General features: G+C 54.6%; 1 protein-coding gene and 1 long non-coding RNA gene across 2 annotated transcripts in view; both read left to right on the top strand.

Moving 5' to 3' along the window:
- Nucleotides 1–1,271: 1,271 nt before the first annotated feature.
- LOC135326741 (dynein axonemal assembly factor 6-like) overlaps nucleotides 1,272–20,707 on the top strand; it is a 33,993-nt gene continuing 14,557 nt past the window's right edge. Inside the window, exons 1-2 of the mRNA XM_064504512.1 lie at nucleotides 1,272–1,335; nucleotides 2,561–2,675. Coding sequence (XP_064360582.1) covers nucleotides 2,568–2,675 — 108 coding nt within the window. The 5' untranslated portion in view covers nucleotides 1,272–1,335; nucleotides 2,561–2,567. The remainder of the gene's footprint in view (nucleotides 1,336–2,560; nucleotides 2,676–20,707) is intronic.
- LOC135326744 (uncharacterized) lies at nucleotides 13,253–17,331 on the top strand. The gene is made up of 2 exons (XR_010387003.1): nucleotides 13,253–13,316; nucleotides 14,542–17,331. It is a non-coding gene; the product is annotated as an uncharacterized LOC135326744 (long non-coding RNA).

The raw sequence follows: 20,707 nt of genomic DNA, 5'->3' as shown, positions 1-20,707 counted from the left end.
GCTCGGGCAAAAGCTGAGCAAGCAGGATTTCCCTGGGCTGTTTCATCACATTTTTCCACTTCAGAAGTGGGACTATCTGGAAAGACAAATGATTCTACCAATTCCCATTCCAGGGTTTACAGTGTCTTAAAAGGACTGAAGTCCTGCTTGGGAAAGGACAGATTCTGAGCACCCCAAGTTTTAATCACAACAGAACAGGCGCACCATGCAAAAGCTCAAATTCTCCTTTTTCTTAACCAGCATGGACTCATGTCTCCAAAGCAGCAGCATAAACATACAACTTTCAGCAGTGGAATAAGTCACAGGATTGACTGGTCTTGATAGCCCGTGGAAAAGTGAATGGAGAGAAAGAACAGGCCCCAGTAAACACCTACGGATGTGCTGCACTGCAGCACAGGTTCACCCCGCAACAGCAGCGGCCTCGCTCTGTTCTGAGGTACTTTCCCAGGCGCCTCCAAAGCAGCAGGCCGCTCGGCAGCGCCGCCACCTCCCCCCCCGCCCCCCCGCGGCGGCGGGCGCTGGGCCGCGGGACTCACCCCAGCGAGAACACGGCCCCGGCCGGCGCCGCCGTGGCGGCGGGCTGCGTGCCGAAGCTGAAGCCGGCGGGCTGCGCGGTGCTGGCCGGCGTGCTGAGGGAGAAGAGCCCGGCCGGCTGGCTGCTGGCGGGCGTCTGCGCCGCCGTGCCGAAGCTGAAGCCTCCCGAGGCGGCGGAGGTGGAGAAGGAGAAGCCCGTCGCGGCCGTGGTGGCGGCGGCCGTCTTCGGCACGCCGAAGGTGAAGCCGCCTCCCGCCGCGCCCGACCCGAAGCTGAACTGGTTCATGGCTGCCGGCGGCCTGCGAGAGAAGGGGCGCGCCGCCGTCAGCCCTCGGGGGCGGGGGGGCGCCCCACGGCCCCGGCCCGCGGCTGAAGCGACGTGCGGGGGCGCGGCTCGCCGCCCACCGGGGCTGCGGCACCGGCCGAGGGCAGGGCAGGGCAGGGTGACGGGGGCGGCGGCCCCGAGCACCTACCGGACCGACGGCGACGGCGACAGCCCCTCCCCGCCGCCAGCTCCCGCTCCCTGCACGGCGCGCGCGCCCGCTGAGGACGCTTTTTACGTTGCTTCCGGCCGGTAGACAGTGACGCAACTGCTCTGCGCCCGCCCCTCGCCCCGCCGCCCAGGCGCCGGCCGGGCTCTCACCGCTCCGAAAAACTATTGGCTCTCCCTGCCGCCGCTCATCGGACACCACGCCGCATTGGCTCACGGGGCGAGGCGGAGCGGCGGGCTCCTCGTTACTGTGGCAACGGAGGACGCGGCCGGTGCCGGGTGACGGTTGCAGGCGGCGGTTGCAGGCGGCGGTACGGCCGGGGCCGGGGCCGGGGCCGGGGCGCCCTGGCGCCCGCTGAGGCGGCTGCTCGCTGCGTGGCGTGGCGTGGCGTGGCGTGGCGTGGCGTGGGCCGGGCGGCCGCGGGAGGCCGGGGCCTGGGGCGGGGTCTCCGGGGCGGTGTGCGGCTGGAAGCGGCCGGGGCACCGCGGGCTTCTGTCGACGCAGAGCGGTGCAGGCCGTGGCGCTTCCAGAACGTTCCGTGGAGGCGGGAGGCTGCACCGGGCACATGCTGCTGCGGGACCGCTGCTGCAGGGGAGGTGTTCGACCCGGAGCTGCTGGCAGCTCCCTGCGGTGGCCGGGGAGAGCTGTCCTTCCCTCGCCCCTCCTCCCTTTCTCTCCCGCCCCCGGCTTCCCCCTCTAGGCCCGTCGTTGGGTTTTGTGTTTTGCAGCAGGTTATTTGGTGGTTTCAGCGCTCTGTATGACGGGGATGGTTAAATTGCCCACTCTCAGAGTTGTCTGGTCGGGATGAGTGAAGCTGTGCTTTAAAGACGTTAAGATGCTACATGAATGGGACTATATGGTTATATGTAAATTCACTGAGTTAATTGCTAAGTCCAATCTCCGTTCCTGGATAGCGAGAACCTGGGCTAAAGGAGGAAGACAATGCTAGATAATACAGCACTACTGGTTACAAAGCAAAGCTGTTTTCCATGGGGGCAGCTTAGATCTCTCTGCACCTCACTTCCCTGTGCTTTAGGTTGTTGGAGGGCGTACCGACTTGCCTGGGGCACTGTGCAAAGGCCCAAGACAGCTTGGACCTAGAGCTGGGCCTCTCCTAAGCCTCCCTGGAACAAGGAGGCCAGAGAACCTGGCGTGGAGACCCCTGCCTGGCTCCTCAGGGAGACAAATATAGTCCAGAATGCCAAATCGAAACCTGCAACAAGAAATTCTGCTGCCCTCAACCTGGCCACAGGAGCAGAAAATCCATGTTTGGATGGAGCTGTGCCAGAGCTAATAAGCACTGTTAGACTTGAGCAGGCTCCACAACAAGTGCTTGTGGAGCAAAAGAGTCAATAACTTGGTTACGGACAGGGGAACATTGATTATATTCCACTGTACACGTTGGCATCTCATGTAAGTTTTTGGGCAAAGTTTATCCTTCTAGAGCACAGCAGGAAAATTGTTTGCATTTGAGGAAGGACAGTATAGAAAAGGTGGTGTTCTTTCTTCATCTGTCACTTGTTTTTTCTGCGCAGGTAAGCTATGGATATGGATATAGATAGTATTTCCTCAGTCTCTTCTCTGCAGTCCCTTGCCAAGCTACTCAGTGATGCTCAAGAAGAAGATGACGACGACGACGACGACGATGGGGTGAGTCTTCCACAAGAAATGCTGCTGCTTCTACATGTTGTACCACAGTCTCACCTTGTTAACTAAGAAGCAAATTTGGCTTTTCCCAGGGTGAGTAAAGAAAGCCTTATGCAGCTTTGGACTGACTGAAACAGCTAGAAGGTATTTGTAAGGTAAGAAGCTCCTGAGGGAGAAAGTAAGGAAGATGCCCCAGGAATAGGAGGCGAGATTGTGAGCATGGAATGGGAGGAAGATTTATTTTCTCAGCCTAAAGGAAATGAGAACATGCAGTTGAAAGAGTGTTAGATACTTCAGACTTCCCCCTACTTTTCCCTGAAGTCTGCCAGAGATGAAGGCAATTACAACTAGATACAAAGGACTTCATATGAAGGAAAAAGTTGCTGCTTAACTTCTGAGTAGAGACTAAAATATCCAGAGGCAACTGAGTGTGCTAATTCTGCATGTCAGACACTGAAGAACTGTAGAGATAATTGATCACTGAAGTACGATATTATCCCTTATCCCTTCTTCTTTACGTCATTTCTTTTACAGACGCTTACTGTAGAAACAGTTGTCAGACAGGAAAGAATAGAAGAGCTGAAAGGCTCGGTATCACATTGCAAGTCCCTGGATACCTCATTTTAATTTCTGGCAATGGTTTCCTTCAGGTTTGAGTAGATCCAGAAAGTTTTGTTTACCTAACACATACACATGCTTGTTCTCCAGCGGCTTAGCAAAAAACTAAATATTGAAACTCTTCAGATATTGTTCCAAAAATTCTATTCAGTTATTACTTCTATACAACACCTAACTAAAAAAAAAAGAAAAAAAAAAAAAGAAAAAGTTTAAGTAGAACTGATTCAGTTGTTTTAAAGTACTGGGTTTTGTGCAGAGAAACATCAAATCAACCCCGAGGGCACAGCTATACTAGGATCATTTTGACACTATTTCTACAGCAGCATTTTCTTCCCCAAAGTAAACTATACAAGAGAGAAAACGTTGCACACAGGTCTCCCCAATAGACGTGGCCAGCAGGGCTGAATTAATCAAGGCAGGAAGACTGCAACGTCCAGTGTCACTAGCCCAGAAAAAGCCCTCAGAAGAAAGGCCAAAAGTTGAATAAAACGGAGCTTTGAACGATAGGCAGGCTCTTTCAGATTCGATGCCGACAAACAATAATCAAAACCCAGTCTGCAAATTGTTTCACGACATCACCTTGACAGCTAAACATCTGTCCAAAGGGTCATTCAAATGACAGAAACTCCCATGCGAGTTTCAGGAAAACATCCTCTTGCTGTAAGAGGACTGTTCAGTCTAATCTCAATGTCCTGATTTCCAAACATCTCATTCCTGAGTTTAAATATTAAATATTTAATTGAAAATAGTTGCTCATTCTAACATACCAAGAGTGTGAGGACATTTTTAAGGCAATGTTTTTTTCAATTCTGTATTGTGAATTCTTTGCCACCAGGCGGAAGTGCAGCAACACAGCTCATCACAGGTCGGATTTTTCTTTCCCCAAGACATCCAGTTTCAGAGCACCTTCAAAACTGTTACTAAATATTTAGTGTCAGGTGTATTTCTTTATTTGTCCACTTTTCAGTTTGTCTCAGTTCAGGTTTCGCAACCTTGCCTTCTAAATCCTATCCATCTAACCATGCAAGTGCATCTAGAGACTGATACTTGAGTATGTAAGACTCTACTACTATTGCTTTCTATGAAGATTTCCTCTGTGCAAGGAAATGATTGCTGCCATATGCCTATCCGATGATGCCAAAATCTCTTGTCGTAATTCACCATTTCCAGTGTTGGCTTCCAGCCTCATCGGCTTTCTTAGTAATAAGGTGTGTACATAGTCGTAGTTTAAGAGAGAAGAATCAGGTGGGTCTGTGCGTGTCTAGATGAAAAAGTACGTATGTATGTATGCAGCTATACTGCCATCTGGCAGTATTTGGGAATGATGACACACAGGCAACTGTGGGACTCAGGATGGCGCGGCCCATGGAAGAGGGGTTTGCGCTGGGGTGCTCCCCAAGAGTTAAGGAACCCCGGTGCACCATGGCCGGAGTCACCACACTGTGGGGTTGCTGTAGCCCTCCAGCGACCCCTGAGTGCTGAGCAAACCTAGTCAGCAAAGGAGAAGTGACACTGCAGACTCGCCCTGTAAGCCTCTGGGTAGCGTGGAACTGGGTTATCTGTTGAGTACGCATACTGTTGGGTGTTGAACATGCGTACTGTTATCTGTTGCCCAGCCTCTTGACCACACTGTTATTGGCTGAGGCCGTCGGTTCTGCTGTGTAACTGTGGTCTGGCACTGTTCGAATGGGCAAGGAACTAAGCCCGGGAAGGATAAAAGAGAGTAAGCTACCTACCTCTGTGTGGACTCAGACTCGCCCTCAGTTGGCCTGCAGACCAGACAACTCACCGATCAGCGGGGACGCCACTGATGGCGACCGCCAGGGAGAACCTGAATCATCCCGGCACAGCCCGAGCGTGGTGAGAAGAGTCTGGGGAAAACTGTACCGGAGGGGTGGCCCGTAAGTACAAGGAAAGGGTGAGAATGGTCACTGTACCGCGCATCCGAGAAAAGTCACTGTACTGAGCATCCGTGGCTTAACCAGGGAGCTCTAATATGTGTATTCTATTTTCAGTTCTATTGTATTTCTAGCTTTACTATTCAGCTTTGTTATACTTGTAGATGGTTTGGTGTTAATTGTTTAGTGTTGTCATATGTAACTTCTTATACCTGCCAAATGATGATCTCTGAAGTTCAGCGCGCTAACCCAGGAATCTGACAGAATCTCAGCTGCTCCCCTGTTGGCGCATCACAGTTGTGCAGGAGCTGGTAGGCTTCGAGTCTGGATTTGCTGGGAGCTGAATCAGGTCACAGCTGTGCGGGAAAGGGGCTTTGCAGCAGTTGCCACCACTTGCGCCTGTCAGGGTGCGCGGAGCAGCAGAGGAGGGCAGCAGGCTGCCCGAGCACCGCTGGGGCGCAGGCAGTGGCTGTGGCGGGGAGGGGGCTTTGCTGCACGGGGCAGCGGGACAGAGCGCCCGCCGCCTCCAGCCCCGGCGCCGCAGCCGGGCTCCGGCTGTGCCCGCACGGCTGCTGCCGAGGCCTGGCCACCGGGACACTCTGCAGCCCCGCACTGGAAAGCCCCATTACTTGGATTTAGAAATCCTAGTTAGTGGGATTTAACCCATTCAAGAGTGCCACCGGCACAGCCGCGGAGCGCAGACAGGCCGCGAGCCGCCGGCAGGGTGGCAGCGCTTCCCGGCCCTGGTGGGTGGGCACGAGTGCGGCGTGCCCGGGAGCCAGCGTGAAAGCGCGGGGAGCGAGCGCGGGGCTGCCGGCCTGCGGGGCTGTGAGGGGCTCTCGTAGCCGGCGTCCCCCGCGCTGCCGCTCGCCCAGGAGCGCTCCTGGCCAAAGCCCTCGGGCCCGGCCATGTTGGCACTGGAGCGCGTGCGAGTGGAGGAGCTCTGTGCCCCAAGGCCTGTGGGTGGGAGAGATCCCCCCCACCCCCGGCCCCCGCGAGCTGCTCTAAGGAAACACCACTCTGGCGCTGCGTGAGCTCTGCCTCCTCTCCGTCTTTATTGCCCAGGGGCCTCCTCGTGCAGGTGGCCGGGCGCGATGATGGCACCGGCCCGAGACGGAGGAGCACGGTGCGGGCAGGCTGGGCGGAGGGACGGTGCCGTGGCCTGGTGTCGGTGCCCAGCCCGAGATGCCACCCGTTCAGGCCTTGTCGCCGGTTGGTGCTTCGAGCCTGCCCGTGCCAGGCGCGCCTGCGTCTGCAGTGTTCTCCTCCTGCGTGGTGGCACTGAAATGGAAGCCGGGGTTGTGTGCAGTAGCTCTCTGAAGGGCACACTGGCCAGCCCCAAGGGAAAGGGAGCAGGAGAATACGCCCTTAAGCTGCCCCCAGAGGCCCCAAAGCAAGCCCGCCCTTGAAAGGGGCGCAGCATAGCCTGAGCAAGGTGTCTTCTGCTTTTGTGGTGGCGATTACCTGTCACTGGAAGAGCTTCTGCTGAACTCTCCCATGCCCGGTGTAGGAGGCAGGGATGGGAGAAGGCCGCCATACGGATTGTCGTCTTCATTGCCCCAGATGTTGCAGAGCTCTAGGCTTGCTGCGCTCGGAGAAGCACACCTGGAGCAGGTACACTGCAGGCTGCTGTGAAGCTGGAAATAACACATTAGCAGATGAGCTTTGTGTTGGTGCGAGTTTGAAGAGGGGAAGGTTTGAAGGGACTTGCTCGGATGGAGCTTTTTGTCCTGGAGGCAGGACAGAACTCACCTCTCCGCAGTGGCAGCGGTAGTGGCAAGCGGATGCCTCGGCATCGTCCTCTGGAGACCTAGGAATCGTACCGAGAGGTATGGTAAAGGATTTTTAGTTGTCCTTTTGAAAGGAAGCGCGCTCCCTAGGAGGGAACTTGTGCTCTGTTCCATTTGCCAGGGAAAGGGTTAAAATGCCGGCCTGGGAGCTTTCTGGGAAGCCTTGAGAGTACCTGTGGGCTTCAGGTAAGCACTTTGTGCAGCTGTGTAATGGCTGCCTTGCAGGTGTGCTGTTCTTGTTGCCATGCCCACATTGGGAGCTGCTGTGCAAGGTGTATCACTTTGCAAGGGGTGTGAATTTCAAACATTACCTTTCTTTCCTGGTCTTGAGTCGGTAGTAGAGCCAAACGCAGAACGCAAAGAACAATGTCAAGATGACGAGCGTCAAAGTGTTGGCGACGATGACGACAACAGTTCTGCGTTTTGGAGGGCTGGGGTCAGCCTCTGCAGAACCCTTGGGGGAGAGTACTGCAAAACAGTGGCCAGAGATCAGCGTTTAATATAAACGTGCATGCTGTGGTAGGTGAAAGGTAGGAAGGGGAGGGCTGAAGCGTGAAGAGCCCAAGCGCAGCGGCACACGCATCACAGCCGTGGGGACGTGGCATCCCAGCACGTGCGGGATGCCATGTGGTATCCTAGTTTGGTGCCGTGCATTGAGAAAACGCCCCATTCTTCTCTTCTCCCCCCTGCTCCTTTTGGTGCGTTTTGCTCCTCCTCTCTCCCTCCTTCCTGCGCTGGGAGAAAGGGAAGCAGGAGCCTGCTGTCACGAGCGAGACCCACTTCTGTGCTGGGCCGAGGCTCGGCAGATGCTTGTGTGTGCCCAGGGTGGGCAGCGCAGGAGGGCGGCGCAGAAGGCTGTGGAAAGCCGCGTCTCTGCAGAAGAGCTCCTCCTCAAGTGTTCTCAGCTTTGGAAGGGAGCCCCCTATTCTGCCTGTGCCCCCAGGTGCTGGTAGGGGCCCGTGGGAGCGCTGCCTTGCCCCTGGAGATTCACCCTTAGACAATGTTAGTGGGGGAGAGGAGGTCTTGCGTTGGAGTACGTACCTTCAGACAGCACCGAAGCCTCTCTTTCCCCAGGTATGGGGACCCCGTGTACAAGGAGAGTACACAGGAGAAGGCACACCAAGGCAGAGCAGCCAGCCATGTCTGCTGGTACTCCCAAAGCTGTGTGCGCAAATGAGGCCTGCCCGGCAACGGGGCCCTGGGTTGCCCTGGCGGTGCTGTGACATCGCCGGCGGGCGTGCAGACCTTGTGAAGGTGTCAGGAGCTCCTCACAATGGGCCGCTGAGCGTGCGCGCGGCCTGCCAGCTCCTTCCCAGTCACCCTGCACAGGCGTGACCTCAGTGCCACCGGCTGTTTGTTGTAGGCCGTGCTTCTCCTGAGCGCCGTTTGGCGGGGAGGCGGTCTTTCACGGAGCCGGGCAGGCTGTGCAGACGAGCCTCTGCAGGGCCTGACGAAAGCTAGGGAGGATGCGCAGGAGCAGGCTGGGAGACTGTCTGGCTCCGTGCATTTCCCCACAGTAAAACAGTAGCCACAGGAAAACACTAGGCACGTTAAGGGAGTGTTTAAATGGGTACGTCTGCTTTAGACCCCACGACAGGCAGGGGCTTTCCTTTCCCCGAAGAAAGGAAGGCGGCTGTGACCCCCCCCCCCCCCCCCCCACCCCTTGCTCTCGGGCTGACACACTGCCCCGGCAAGGCAGCAAAAGCCACATTCCAAAATTCATTTTCGGGGTGCCGTGCTCCCTGGTATTGCTACCTTAGTATAATCCTTGCACTCCAGTTGGAAATAGCGTGTGGGCTGTGGCCCCATAATGCTGATATACAAGCCATGGAAGCAGTTACCCAGCGAGGGCAGTTGACCTGGAAAAAACAATAGTGAATCTGTAACCACAGAAGTGATAGAAAACACACCCATCGATGCCTTAACGCTTTTAAATGAAGACATACACAATATTGGCCAAACTACTGTACAGAATCATTTCACACTTGACTGTTTGCTAGCCTCTCAAGGAGCAGTGTGTGCCTTAACTAATGACAGTTGCTGTTTTTATGTTAACCATTTCCATCAGATTACTACTGATGTATATCAGATAGCCAACCGCACTAAAGTTTTGCATATCGTTGGGGAGGACCTCCAGTGACCCCTGAGTGCTGAGCAAACCTAGTCAGCAAAGGAGAAGTGACACTGCAGACTCGCCCTGTAAGCCTCTGGGTAGCGTGGAACTGGGTTGTCTGTTGACCACCCTGTTGGTATCCATCCTGTTACCGGCTGAGGCCATCGGTTCTGTTGTGTAACCGTGGTCTGGCACTGTTTGATTGGATGAAAAACCCTAAGCCTCTGAAGGACAGAAGAAAGCCACATACCTCTGTGTGGACTCAGTCTCACCCTCACTTGGCCTGCACACCCAGCAACCCACCCATCAGCAGGGACACCCCGATGGCAACTGCCAGGGAGAACCTGAATCATCCCAGCATAGCTTGAGCACGCTGAGAACAATCTGGGGAAAACCGTACTGGAGAGGTGGTCCATAAGGACAAGGAAAGGCTGAGAACGGTCACTGTACCGTGCATCTGTGGCTTAACCACAGAGCTCTGATATGTGCATTCTGTTTTCAGTTCTTTACTTTTTAGCTTTGTTAGACTTGTAGATGGTCTGGTGTAAGTTGTTCAGTGTTGTCCAGTGTCTGTCGTATGTGTGTAACTGCTTAGCTCTAGTAAATTCTTACACTTGACAAATGATGATCTCTTGAGTTCAGTGCAACTAACCCGAATCTGAAAGAATCTCCGACGCCCCTCTATTGGCGCGTCACAGTCAACAAAACCACCTTGGATAAAACAGTGAGTAGGCTACACCCTGCTTACGGAATATAGTCCTTGTCTCAAACAGGCCCGCAAGTTTCACTGTTAAAGTGAAACAGGTTTGTTGCCTGGGTTCAGCAACAGTTCAGCATCCTGGGCAGGGCACTCCCCTTCCTCACCACTCCCATCCCTGCCTCTATACCCCCACCCCAAATCCACCAAAGACACTCTCCAAGCACTTCAAATGCAACTCTGACACTTCTCTTCAGTGGCAGAATTATTTCAGCCTCAGCCTCCAAACCCCTTCAGTAATACTTCTCAAACACCACTCAGCTTAGGAATCCCCATCCCTAATGATGAAGACCCCCACCCCCACCAGCCCAAAAAGTACTGACAGCAAAGCCATTCAAAATCCTGCAAGGCACATTCAAACACGAGAGCATCCCACTGTTATCTCGGCAGTCACTTGCCTTCTGGGCCATTTTACACTGTACTTGTCTTCCTTTATCACCTCCGGTTTCAAATTCACACATACACAGTCACAAAATAAAGACTGGCCATTCAGAATGTAAGGAGGCAAGACTACAGGCTACTTCATCTCAGCATTAAGCTCAAATATCACAAGAAACAGCTAAGCCAAGAGATGCTGTTCTGAGAAACTTCCCCACATAAACAGATGCTTTGCTTCAGACTGACCTAGCCAGGTGGCAAACTCACTAATTCAGACACACATACAAGTTCTGCCAATTGCTGTAATGTTAAGAAACAAACGGATACATGCATATCCGCTTGGGCCCTAATGGGTGCACTTTTGTGTCTGTAACTAGAGACCCTGGATAAATAGGGAAAAAAAGAAAGCATGTATTACGACCACGAGTTTCACTTCACACCAGCAAAAGCTGAAGGAGGCTTCAGAACTTCACACACCACCCCCAGGTGCCCTCCATGTCGGCAGGCTTCCCAATTACAGCCCACATTCCCAGCCCAGGCACTCACCTGAGCACTGTCCCCCAAGGCTGAAGGCAGTTGCTGGCTGTGTTGTTTGTTGCTCCTAGGGTGGCAGCAGCGGTGGCAGCGGCAGCAGGCGCTGCTCCAAAGGTCAACCCCGCGGGCGCTGCTTGCGGGGCCGCACTGCTTACGGTGCTGATACTGAAGCTGGGTGTTGCTGCCTGGGTTGCACTACCACTGGAAAAAGTAAACCCTCCAGTTGTCCCAGACTCAGTGGTAGTGGCGGTGGTACCAGCAGAGCCAAAAACAAAGCCAGAGGGGGCTGCTGCTTGCCTTGAGGGCGCACTAGCCGGTACAGAGCCGCCGAACCCAAAGCCTCCTGTGATACCTGCAGCTTGAGTTGTGCTACTGCCTCCCAAGTGTAATTTGGGTGCCTTTCCCCTAGGGAAAAAAAAAAAAAAAAAAAGTAAGGTAATCTGAGACATATATCCAGTGAACTACTAAGAATCAGCTTTCTTACAAAGTATTTACTGACAGCAGAGAACATCTTAATTTCAGAGATGTGCACTTCAGGTTCCTACTTCAAGCTAACCGCAGCCCAGTTTTGACACAGATCGCACTACAATTCCTGTCATACAGACTCCACCAAGTCCACTTTTACTGACTCCTCCTTAATTACCTCCTCCCACCAAGGTATTTACATCACCATGAATGTTTCAGAATAAGTTTCTTCTCTCAGACCTTACACATCCTTGTCACCTCCTCTGCTTCAAACTAACACAAGACTTTCTTCCAGCTACCTTCCCACTGCTAGCCTCCATCCAACTCCCTTTCCACCGTTCTCGGGTGGAAAAGTTATTTTAAATTTAACAAACAAAAACAGTACGATGATGACAAAAGGCCTTCCTGAGCAGCAGCTGCATATTTGGAAGAAAGAAGGAAAGAACATAAGCTAAGAAGGAAAGAGTGTATTTTTTGAAAAAGTGAAGCCATTCTTTCGTATGATTTTCCACTAGTATAACTGCCCCAGGGACCCTCAGAAATGGCACTATTCTGTAAAGTAAAACTGAAAAGCAAAAATGCCAATAACCTCAATTACTTACCAGCTCCAGTCTCTCCCCTTTCCCAGCCACAAGGCAGATGACAAAGTAAAACTACAGCTCGCACCTGCCTAACACCTCTTTTCCATTGCTATCAATAAGATGCTGGTTCTTGGTAACCTTCATTCTACCTTACTAACATGACCTGAGGAGCACTGCTCGGGCAAAAGCAGAGCAAGCAGGATTTCCCTGGGCTGTTTCATCACATTTTTCCACTTCAGAAGTGGGACTATCTGGAAAGACAAATGATTCTACCAATTCCCATTCCAGGGTTTACAGTGTCTTAAAAGGACTGAAGTCCTGCTTGGGAAAGGACAGATTCTGAGCACCCCAAGTTTTAATCACAACAGAACAGGCGCACCATGCAAAAGCTCAAATTCTCCTTTTTCTTAACCAGCATGGACTCATGTCTCCAAAGCAGCAGCATAAACATACAACTTTCAGCAGTGGAATAAGTCACAGGATTGACTGGTCTTGATAGCCCGTGGAAAAGTGAATGGAGAGAAAGAACAGGCCCCAGTAAACACCTACGGATGTGCTGCACTGCAGCACAGGTTCACCCCGCAACAGCAGCGGCCTCGCTCTGTTCTGAGGTACTTTCCCAGGCGCCTCCAAAGCAGCAGGCCGCTCGGCAGCGCCGCCACCTCCCCCCCCGCCCCCCCGCGGCGGCGGGCGCTGGGCCGCGGGACTCACCCCAGCGAGAACACGGCCCCGGCCGGCGCCGCCGTGGCGGCGGGCTGCGTGCCGAAGCTGAAGCCGGCGGGCTGCGCGGTGCTGGCCGGCGTGCTGAGGGAGAAGAGCCCGGCCGGCTGGCTGCTGGCGGGCGTCTGCGCCGCCGTGCCGAAGCTGAAGCCTCCCGAGGCGGCGGAGGTGGAGAAGGAGAAGCCCGTCGCGGCCGTGGTGGCGGCGGCCGTCTTCGGCACGCCGAAGGTGAAGCCGCCTCCCGCCGCGCCCGACCCGAAGCTGAACTGGTTCATGGCTGCCGGCGGCCTGCGAGAGAAGGGGCGCGCCGCCGTCAGCCCTCGGGGGCGGGGGGGCGCCCCACGGCCCCGGCCCGCGGCTGAAGCGACGTGCGGGGGCGCGGCTCGCCGCCCACCGGGGCTGCGGCACCGGCCGAGGGCAGGGCAGGGCAGGGTGACGGGGGCGGCGGCCCCGAGCACCTACCGGACCGACGGCGACGGCGACAGCCCCTCCCCGCCGCCAGCTCCCGCTCCCTGCACGGCGCGCGCGCCCGCTGAGGACGCTTTTTACGTTGCTTCCGGCCGGTAGACAGTGACGCAACTGCTCTGCGCCCGCCCCTCGCCCCGCCGCCCAGGCGCCGGCCGGGCTCTCACCGCTCCGAAAAACTATTGGCTCTCCCTGCCGCCGCTCATCGGACACCACGCCGCATTGGCTCACGGGGCGAGGCGGAGCGGCGGGCTCCTCGTTACTGTGGCAACGGAGGACGCGGCCGGTGCCGGGTGACGGTTGCAGGCGGCGGTTGCAGGCGGCGGTACGGCCGGGGCCGGGGCCGGGGCCGGGGCGCCCTGGCGCCCGCTGAGGCGGCTGCTCGCTGCGTGGCGTGGCGTGGCGTGGCGTGGCGTGGCGTGGGCCGGGCGGCCGCGGGAGGCCGGGGCCTGGGGCGGGGTCTCCGGGGCGGTGTGCGGCTGGAAGCGGCCGGGGCACCGCGGGCTTCTGTCGACGCAGAGCGGTGCAGGCCGTGGCGCTTCCAGAACGTTCCGTGGAGGCGGGAGGCTGCACCGGGCACATGCTGCTGCGGGACCGCTGCTGCAGGGGAGGTGTTCGACCCGGAGCTGCTGGCAGCTCCCTGCGGTGGCCGGGGAGAGCTGTCCTTCCCTCGCCCCTCCTCCCTTTCTCTCCCGCCCCCGGCTTCCCCCTCTAGGCCCGTCGTTGGGTTTTGTGTTTTGCAGCAGGTTATTTGGTGGTTTCAGCGCTCTGTATGACGGGGATGGTTAAATTGCCCACTCTCAGAGTTGTCTGGTCGGGATGAGTGAAGCTGTGCTTTAAAGACGTTAAGATGCTACATGAATGGGACTATATGGTTATATGTAAATTCACTGAGTTAATTGCTAAGTCCAATCTCCGTTCCTGGATAGCGAGAACCTGGGCTAAAGGAGGAAGACAATGCTAGATAATACAGCACTACTGGTTACAAAGCAAAGCTGTTTTCCATGGGGGCAGCTTAGATCTCTCTGCACCTCACTTCCCTGTGCTTTAGGTTGTTGGAGGGCGTACCGACTTGCCTGGGGCACTGTGCAAAGGCCCAAGACAGCTTGGACCTAGAGCTGGGCCTCTCCTAAGCCTCCCTGGAACAAGGAGGCCAGAGAACCTGGCGTGGAGACCCCTGCCTGGCTCCTCAGGGAGACAAATATAGTCCAGAATGCCAAATCGAAACCTGCAACAAGAAATTCTGCTGCCCTCAACCTGGCCACAGGAGCAGAAAATCCATGTTTGGATGGAGCTGTGCCAGAGCTAATAAGCACTGTTAGACTTGAGCAGGCTCCACAACAAGTGCTTGTGGAGCAAAAGAGTCAATAACTTGGTTACGGACAGGGGAACATTGATTATATTCCACTGTACACGTTGGCATCTCATGTAAGTTTTTGGGCAAAGTTTATCCTTCTAGAGCACAGCAGGAAAATTGTTTGCATTTGAGGAAGGACAGTATAGAAAAGGTGGTGTTCTTTCTTCATCTGTCACTTGTTTTTTCTGCGCAGGTAAGCTATGGATATGGATATAGATAGTATTTCCTCAGTCTCTTCTCTGCAGTCCCTTGCCAAGCTACTCAGTGATGCTCAAGAAGAAGATGACGACGACGACGATGGGGTGAGTCTTCCACAAGAAATGCTGCTGCTTCTACATGTTGTACCACAGTCTCACCTTGTTAACTAAGAAGCAAATTTGGCTTTTCCCAGGGTGAGTAAAGAAAGCCTTATGCAGCTTTGGACTGACTGAAACAGCTAGAAGGTATTTGTAAGGTAAGAAGCTCCTGAGGGAGAAAGTAAGGAAGATGCCCCAGGAATAGGAGGCGAGATTGTGAGCATGGAATGGGAGGAAGATTTATTTTCTCAGCCTAAAGGAAATGAGAACATGCAGTTGAAAGAGTGTTAGATACTTCAGACTTCCCCCTACTTTTCCCTGAAGTCTGCCAGAGATGAAGGCAATTACAACTAGATACAAAGGACTTCATATGAAGGAAAAAGTTGCTGCTTAACTTCTGAGTAGAGACTAAAATATCCAGAGGCAACTGAGTGTGCTAATTCTGCATGTCAGACACTGAAGAACTGTAGAGATAATTGATCACTGAAGTACGATATTATCCCTTATCCCTTCTTCTTTACGTCATTTCTTTTACAGACGCTTACTGTAGAAACAGTTGTCAGACAGGAAAGAATAGAAGAGCTGAAAGGCTCGGTATCACATTGCAAGTCCCTGGATACCTCATTTTAATTTCTGGCAATGGTTTCCTTCAGGTTTGAGTAGATCCAGAAAGTTTTGTTTACCTAACACATACACATGCTTGTTCTCCAGCGGCTTAGCAAAAAACTAAATATTGAAACTCTTCAGATATTGTTCCAAAAATTCTATTCAGTTATTACTTCTATACAACACCTAACTAAAAAAAAAAGAAAAAAAAAAAAAGAAAAAGTTTAAGTAGAACTGATTCAGTTGTTTTAAAGTACTGGGTTTTGTGCAGAGAAACATCAAATCAACCCCGAGGGCACAGCTATACTAGGATCATTTTGACACTATTTCTACAGCAGCATTTTCTTCCCCAAAGTAAACTATACAAGAGAGAAAACGTTGCACACAGGTCTCCCCAATAGACGTGGCCAGCAGGGCTGAATTAATCAAGGCAGGAAGACTGCAACGTCCAGTGTCACTAGCCCAGAAAAAGCCCTCAGAAGAAAGGCCAAAAGTTGAATAAAACGGAGCTTTGAACGATAGGCAGGCTCTTTCAGATTCGACGCCGACAAACAATAATCAAAACCCAGTCTGCAAATTGTTTCACGACATCACCTTGACAGCTAAACATCTGTCCAAAGGGTCATTCAAATGACAGAAACTCCCATGCGAGTTTCAGGAAAACATCCTCTTGCTGTAAGAGGACTGTTCAGTCTAATCTCAATGTCCTGATTTCCAAACATCTCATTCCTGAGTTTAAATATTAAATATTTAATTGAAAATAGTTGCTCATTCTAACATACCAAGAGTGTGAGGACATTTTTAAGGCAATGTTTTTTTCAATTCTGTATTGTGAATTCTTTGCCACCAGGCGGAAGTGCAGCAACACAGCTCATCACAGGTCGGATTTTTCTTTCCCCAAGACATCCAGTTTCAGAGCACCTTCAAAACTGTTACTAAATATTTAGTGTCAGGTGTATTTCTTTATTTGTCCACTTTTCAGTTTGTCTCAGTTCAGGTTTCGCAACCTTGCCTTCTAAATCCTATCCATCTAACCATGCAAGTGCATCTAGAGACTGATACTTGAGTATGTAAGACTCTACTACTATTGCTTTCTATGAAGATTTCCTCTGTGCAAGGAAATGATTGCTGCCATATGCCTATCCGATGATGCCAAAATCTCTTGTCGTAATTCACCATTTCCAGTGTTGGCTTCCAGCCTCATCGGCTTTCTTAGTAATAAGGTGTGTACATAGTCGTAGTTTAAGAGAGAAGAATCAGGTGGGTCTGTGCGTGTCTAGATGAAAAAGTACGTATGTATGTATGCAGCTATACTGCCATCTGGCAGTATTTGGGAATGATGACACACAGGCAACTGTGGGACTCAGGATGGCGCGGCCCATGGAAGAGGGGTTTGCGCTGGGGTGCTCCCCAAGAGTTAAGGAACCCCGGTGCACCATGGCCGGAGTCACCACACTGTGGGGTTGCTGTAGCCCTCCAGCGACCCCTGAGTGCTGAGCAAACCTAGTCAGCAAAGGAGAAGTGACACTGCAGACTCGCCCTGTAAGCCTCTGGGTAGCGTGGAACTGGGTTATCTGTTGAGTACGCATACTGTTGGGTGTTGAACATGCGTACTGTTATCTGTTGCCCAGCCTCTTGACCACACTGTTATTGGCTGAGGCCGTCGGTTCTGCTGTGTAACTGTGGTCTGGCACTGTTCGAATGGGCAAGGAACTAAGCCCGGGAAGGATAAAAGAGAGTAAGCTACCTACCTCTGTGTGGACTCAGACTCGCCCTCAGTTGGCCTGCAGACCAGACAACTCACCGATCAGCGGGGACGCCACTGATGGCGACCGCCAGGGAGAACCTGAATCATCCCGGCACAGCCCGAGCGTGGTGAGAAGAGTCTGGGGAAAACTGTACCGGAGGGGTGGCCCGTAAGTACAAGGAAAGGGTGAGAATGGTCACTGTACCGCGCATCCGAGAAAAGTCACTGTACTGAGCATCCGTGGCTTAACCAGGGAGCTCTAATATGTGTATTCTATTTTCAGTTCTATTGTATTTCTAGCTTTACTATACTTTTCAGCTTTGTTATACTTGTAGATGGTTTGGTGTTAATTGTTTAGTGTTGTCATATGTAACTTCTTATACCTGCCAAATGATGATCTCTGAAGTTCAGCGCGCTAACCCAGGAATCTGACAGAATCTCAGCTGCTCCCCTGTTGGCGCATCACAGTTGTGCAGGAGCTGGTAGGCTTCGAGTCTGGATTTGCTGGGAGCTGAATCAGGTCACAGCTGTGCGGGAAAGGGGCTTTGCAGCAGTTGCCACCACTTGCGCCTGTCAGGGCGCGCGGAGCAGCAGAGGAGGGCAGCAGGCTGCCCGAGCACCGCTGGGGCGCAGGCAGTGGCTGTGGCGGGGAGGGGGCTTTGCTGCACGGGGCAGCGGGACAGAGCGCCCGCCGCCTCCAGCCCCGGCGCCGCAGCCGGGCTCCGGCTGTGCCCGCACGGCTGCTGCCGAGGCCCCGAGGCCTGGCCACCGGGACACTCTGCAGCCCCGCATTGGAAAGCCCCATTACTTGGATTTAGAAATCCTAGTTAGTGGGATTTAACCCATTCAAGAGTGCCACCGGCACAGCCGCGGAGCGCAGACAGGCCGCGAGCCGCCGGCAGGGTGGCAGCGCTTCCCGGCCCTGGTGGGTGGGCACGAGTGCGGCGTGCCCGGGAGCCAGCGTGAAAGCGCGGGGAGCGAGCGCGGGGCTGCCGGCCTGCGGGGCTGTGAGGGGCTCTCGTAGCCGGCGTCCCCCGCGCTGCCGCTCGCCCAGGAGCGCTCCTGGCCAAAGCCCTCGGGCCCGGCCATGTTGGCACTGGAGCGCGTGCGAGTGGAGGAGCTCTGTGCCCCAAGGCCTGTGGGTGGGAGAGATCCCCCCCACCCCCGGCCCCCGCGAGCTGCTCTAAGGAAACACCACTGGCGCTGCGTGAGCTCTGCCTCCTCTCCGTCTTTATTGCCCAGGGGCCTCCTCGTGCAGGTGGCCGGGCGCGATGATGGCACCGGCCCGAGACGGAGGAGCACGGTGCGGGCAGGCTGGGCGGAGGGACGGTGCCGTGGCCTGGTGTCGGTGCCCAGCCCGAGATGCCACCCGTTCAGGCCTTGTCGCCGGTTGGTGCTTCGAGCCTGCCCGTGCCAGGCGCGCCTGCGTCTGCAGTGTTCTCCTCCTGCGTGGTGGCACTGAAATGGAAGCCGGGGTTGTGTGCAGTAGCTCTCTGAAGGGCACACTGGCCAGCCCCAAGGGAAAGGGAGCAGGAGAATACGCCCTTAAGCTGCCCCCAGAGGCCCCAAAGCAAGCCCGCCCTTGAAAGGGGCGCAGCATAGCCTGAGCAAGGTGTCTTCTGCTTTTGTGGTGGCGATTACCTGTCACTGGAAGAGCTTCTGCTGAACTCTCCCATGCCCGGTGTAGGAGGCAGGGATGGGAGAAGGCCGCCATACGGATTGTCGTCTTCATTGCCCCAGATGTTGCAGAGCTCTAGGCTTGCTGCGCTCGGAGAAGCACACCTGGAGCAGGTACACTGCAGGCTGCTGTGAAGCTGGAAATAACACATTAGCAGATGAGCTTTGTGTTGGTGCGAGTTTGAAGAGGGGAAGGTTTGAAGGGACTTGCTCGGATGGAGCTTTTTGTCCTGGAGGCAGGACAGAACTCACCTCTCCGCAGTGGCAGCGGTAGTGGCAAGCGGATGCCTCGGCATCGTCCTCTGGAGACCTAGGAATCGTACCGAGAGGTATGGTAAAGGATTTTTAGTTGTCCTTTTGAAAGGAAGCGCGCTCCCTAGGAGGGAACTTGTGCTCTGTTCCATTTGCCAGGGAAAGGGTTAAAATGCCGGCCTGGGAGCTTTCTGGGAAGCCTTGAGAGTACCTGTGGGCTTCAGGTAAGCACTTTGTGCAGCTGTGTAATGGCTGCCTTGCAGGTGTGCTGTTCTTGTTGCCATGCCCACATTGGAAGCTGCTGTGCAAGGTGTATCACTTTGCAAGGGGTGTGAATTTCAAACATTACCTTTCTTTCCTGGTCTTGAGTCGGTAGTAGAGCCAAACGCAGAACGCAAAGAACAACGTCAAGATGACGAGCGTCAAAGTGTTGGCGACGATGACGACAACAGTTCTGCGTTTTGGAGGGCTGGGGTCAGCCTCTGCAGAACCCTTGGGGGAGAGTACTGCAAAACAGTGGCCAGAGATCAGCGTTTAATATAAACGTGCATGCTGTGGTAGGTGAAAGGTAGGAAGGGGAGGGCTGAAGCGTGAAGAGCCCAAGCGCAGCGGCACACGCATCACAGCCGTGGGGACGTGGCATCCCAGCACGTGCGGGATGCCATGTGGTATCCTAGTTTGGTGCCGTGCATTGAGAAAACGCCCCATTCTTCTCTTCTCCCCCCTGCTCCTTTTGGTGCGTTTTGCTCCTCCTCTCTCCCTCCTTCCTGCGCTGGGAGAAAGGGAAGCAGGAGCCTGCTGTCACGAGCGAGACCCACTCTTGTGCTGGGCCGAGGCTCGGCAGATGCTTGTGTGTGCCCAGGGCGGGCAGCGCAGGAGGGCGGCGCAGAAGGCTGTGGAAAGCCGCGTCTCTGCAGAAGAGCTCCTCCTCAAGTGTTCTCAGCTTTGGAAGGGAGCCCCCTATTCTGCCTGTGCCCCCAGGTGCTGGTAGGGGCCCGTGGGAGCGCTGCCTTGCCCCTGGAGATTCACCCTTAGACAATGTTAGTGGGGGAGAGGAGGTCTTGCGTTGGAGTACGTACCTTCAGACAGCACCGAAGCCTCTCTTTCCCCAGGTATGGGGACCCCGTGTACAAGAAGAGTACACAGGAGAAGGCACACCAAGGCAGAGCAGCCAGCCATGTCTGCTGGTACTCCCAAAGCTGTGTGCGCAAATGAGGCCTGCCCGGCAACGGGGCCCTGGGTTGCCCTGGCGGTGCTGTGACATCGCCGGCGGGCGTGCAGACCTTGTGAAGGTGTCAGGAGCTCCTCACAATGGGCCGCTGAGCGTGCGCGCGGCCTGCCAGCTCCTTCCCAGTCACCCTGCACAGGCGTGACCTCAGTGCCACCGGCTGTTTGTTGTAGGCCGTGCTTCTCCTGAGCGCCGTTTGGCGGGGAGGCGGTCTTTCACGGAGCCGGGCAGGCTGTGCAGACGAGCCTCTGCAGGGCCTGACGAAAGCTAGGGAGGATGCGCAGGAGCAGGCTGGGAGACTGTCTGGCTCCGTGCATTTCCCCACAGTAAAACAGTAGCCACAGGAAAACACTAGGCACGTTAAGGGAGTGTTTAAATGGGTACGTCTGCTTTAGACCCCACGACAGGCAGGGGCTTTCCTTTCCCCGAAGAAAGGAAGGCGGCTGTGACCCCCCTCCCCCCCGCCCCTTGCTCTCGGGCTGACACACTGCCCCGGCAAGGCAGCAAAAGCCACATTCCAAAATTCATTTTCGGGGTGCCGTGCTCCCTGGTA

This window comes from Dromaius novaehollandiae, unplaced genomic scaffold, assembly GCF_036370855.1.
Source record: "Dromaius novaehollandiae isolate bDroNov1 unplaced genomic scaffold, bDroNov1.hap1 HAP1_SCAFFOLD_110, whole genome shotgun sequence".
In the NCBI taxonomy this organism is placed as follows: Eukaryota; Metazoa; Chordata; class Aves; order Casuariiformes; family Dromaiidae; genus Dromaius; species Dromaius novaehollandiae.
The sequence above is the reverse complement of the archived record's forward strand: the minus strand, read 5'-3'. Positions and strand labels throughout refer to the sequence as shown.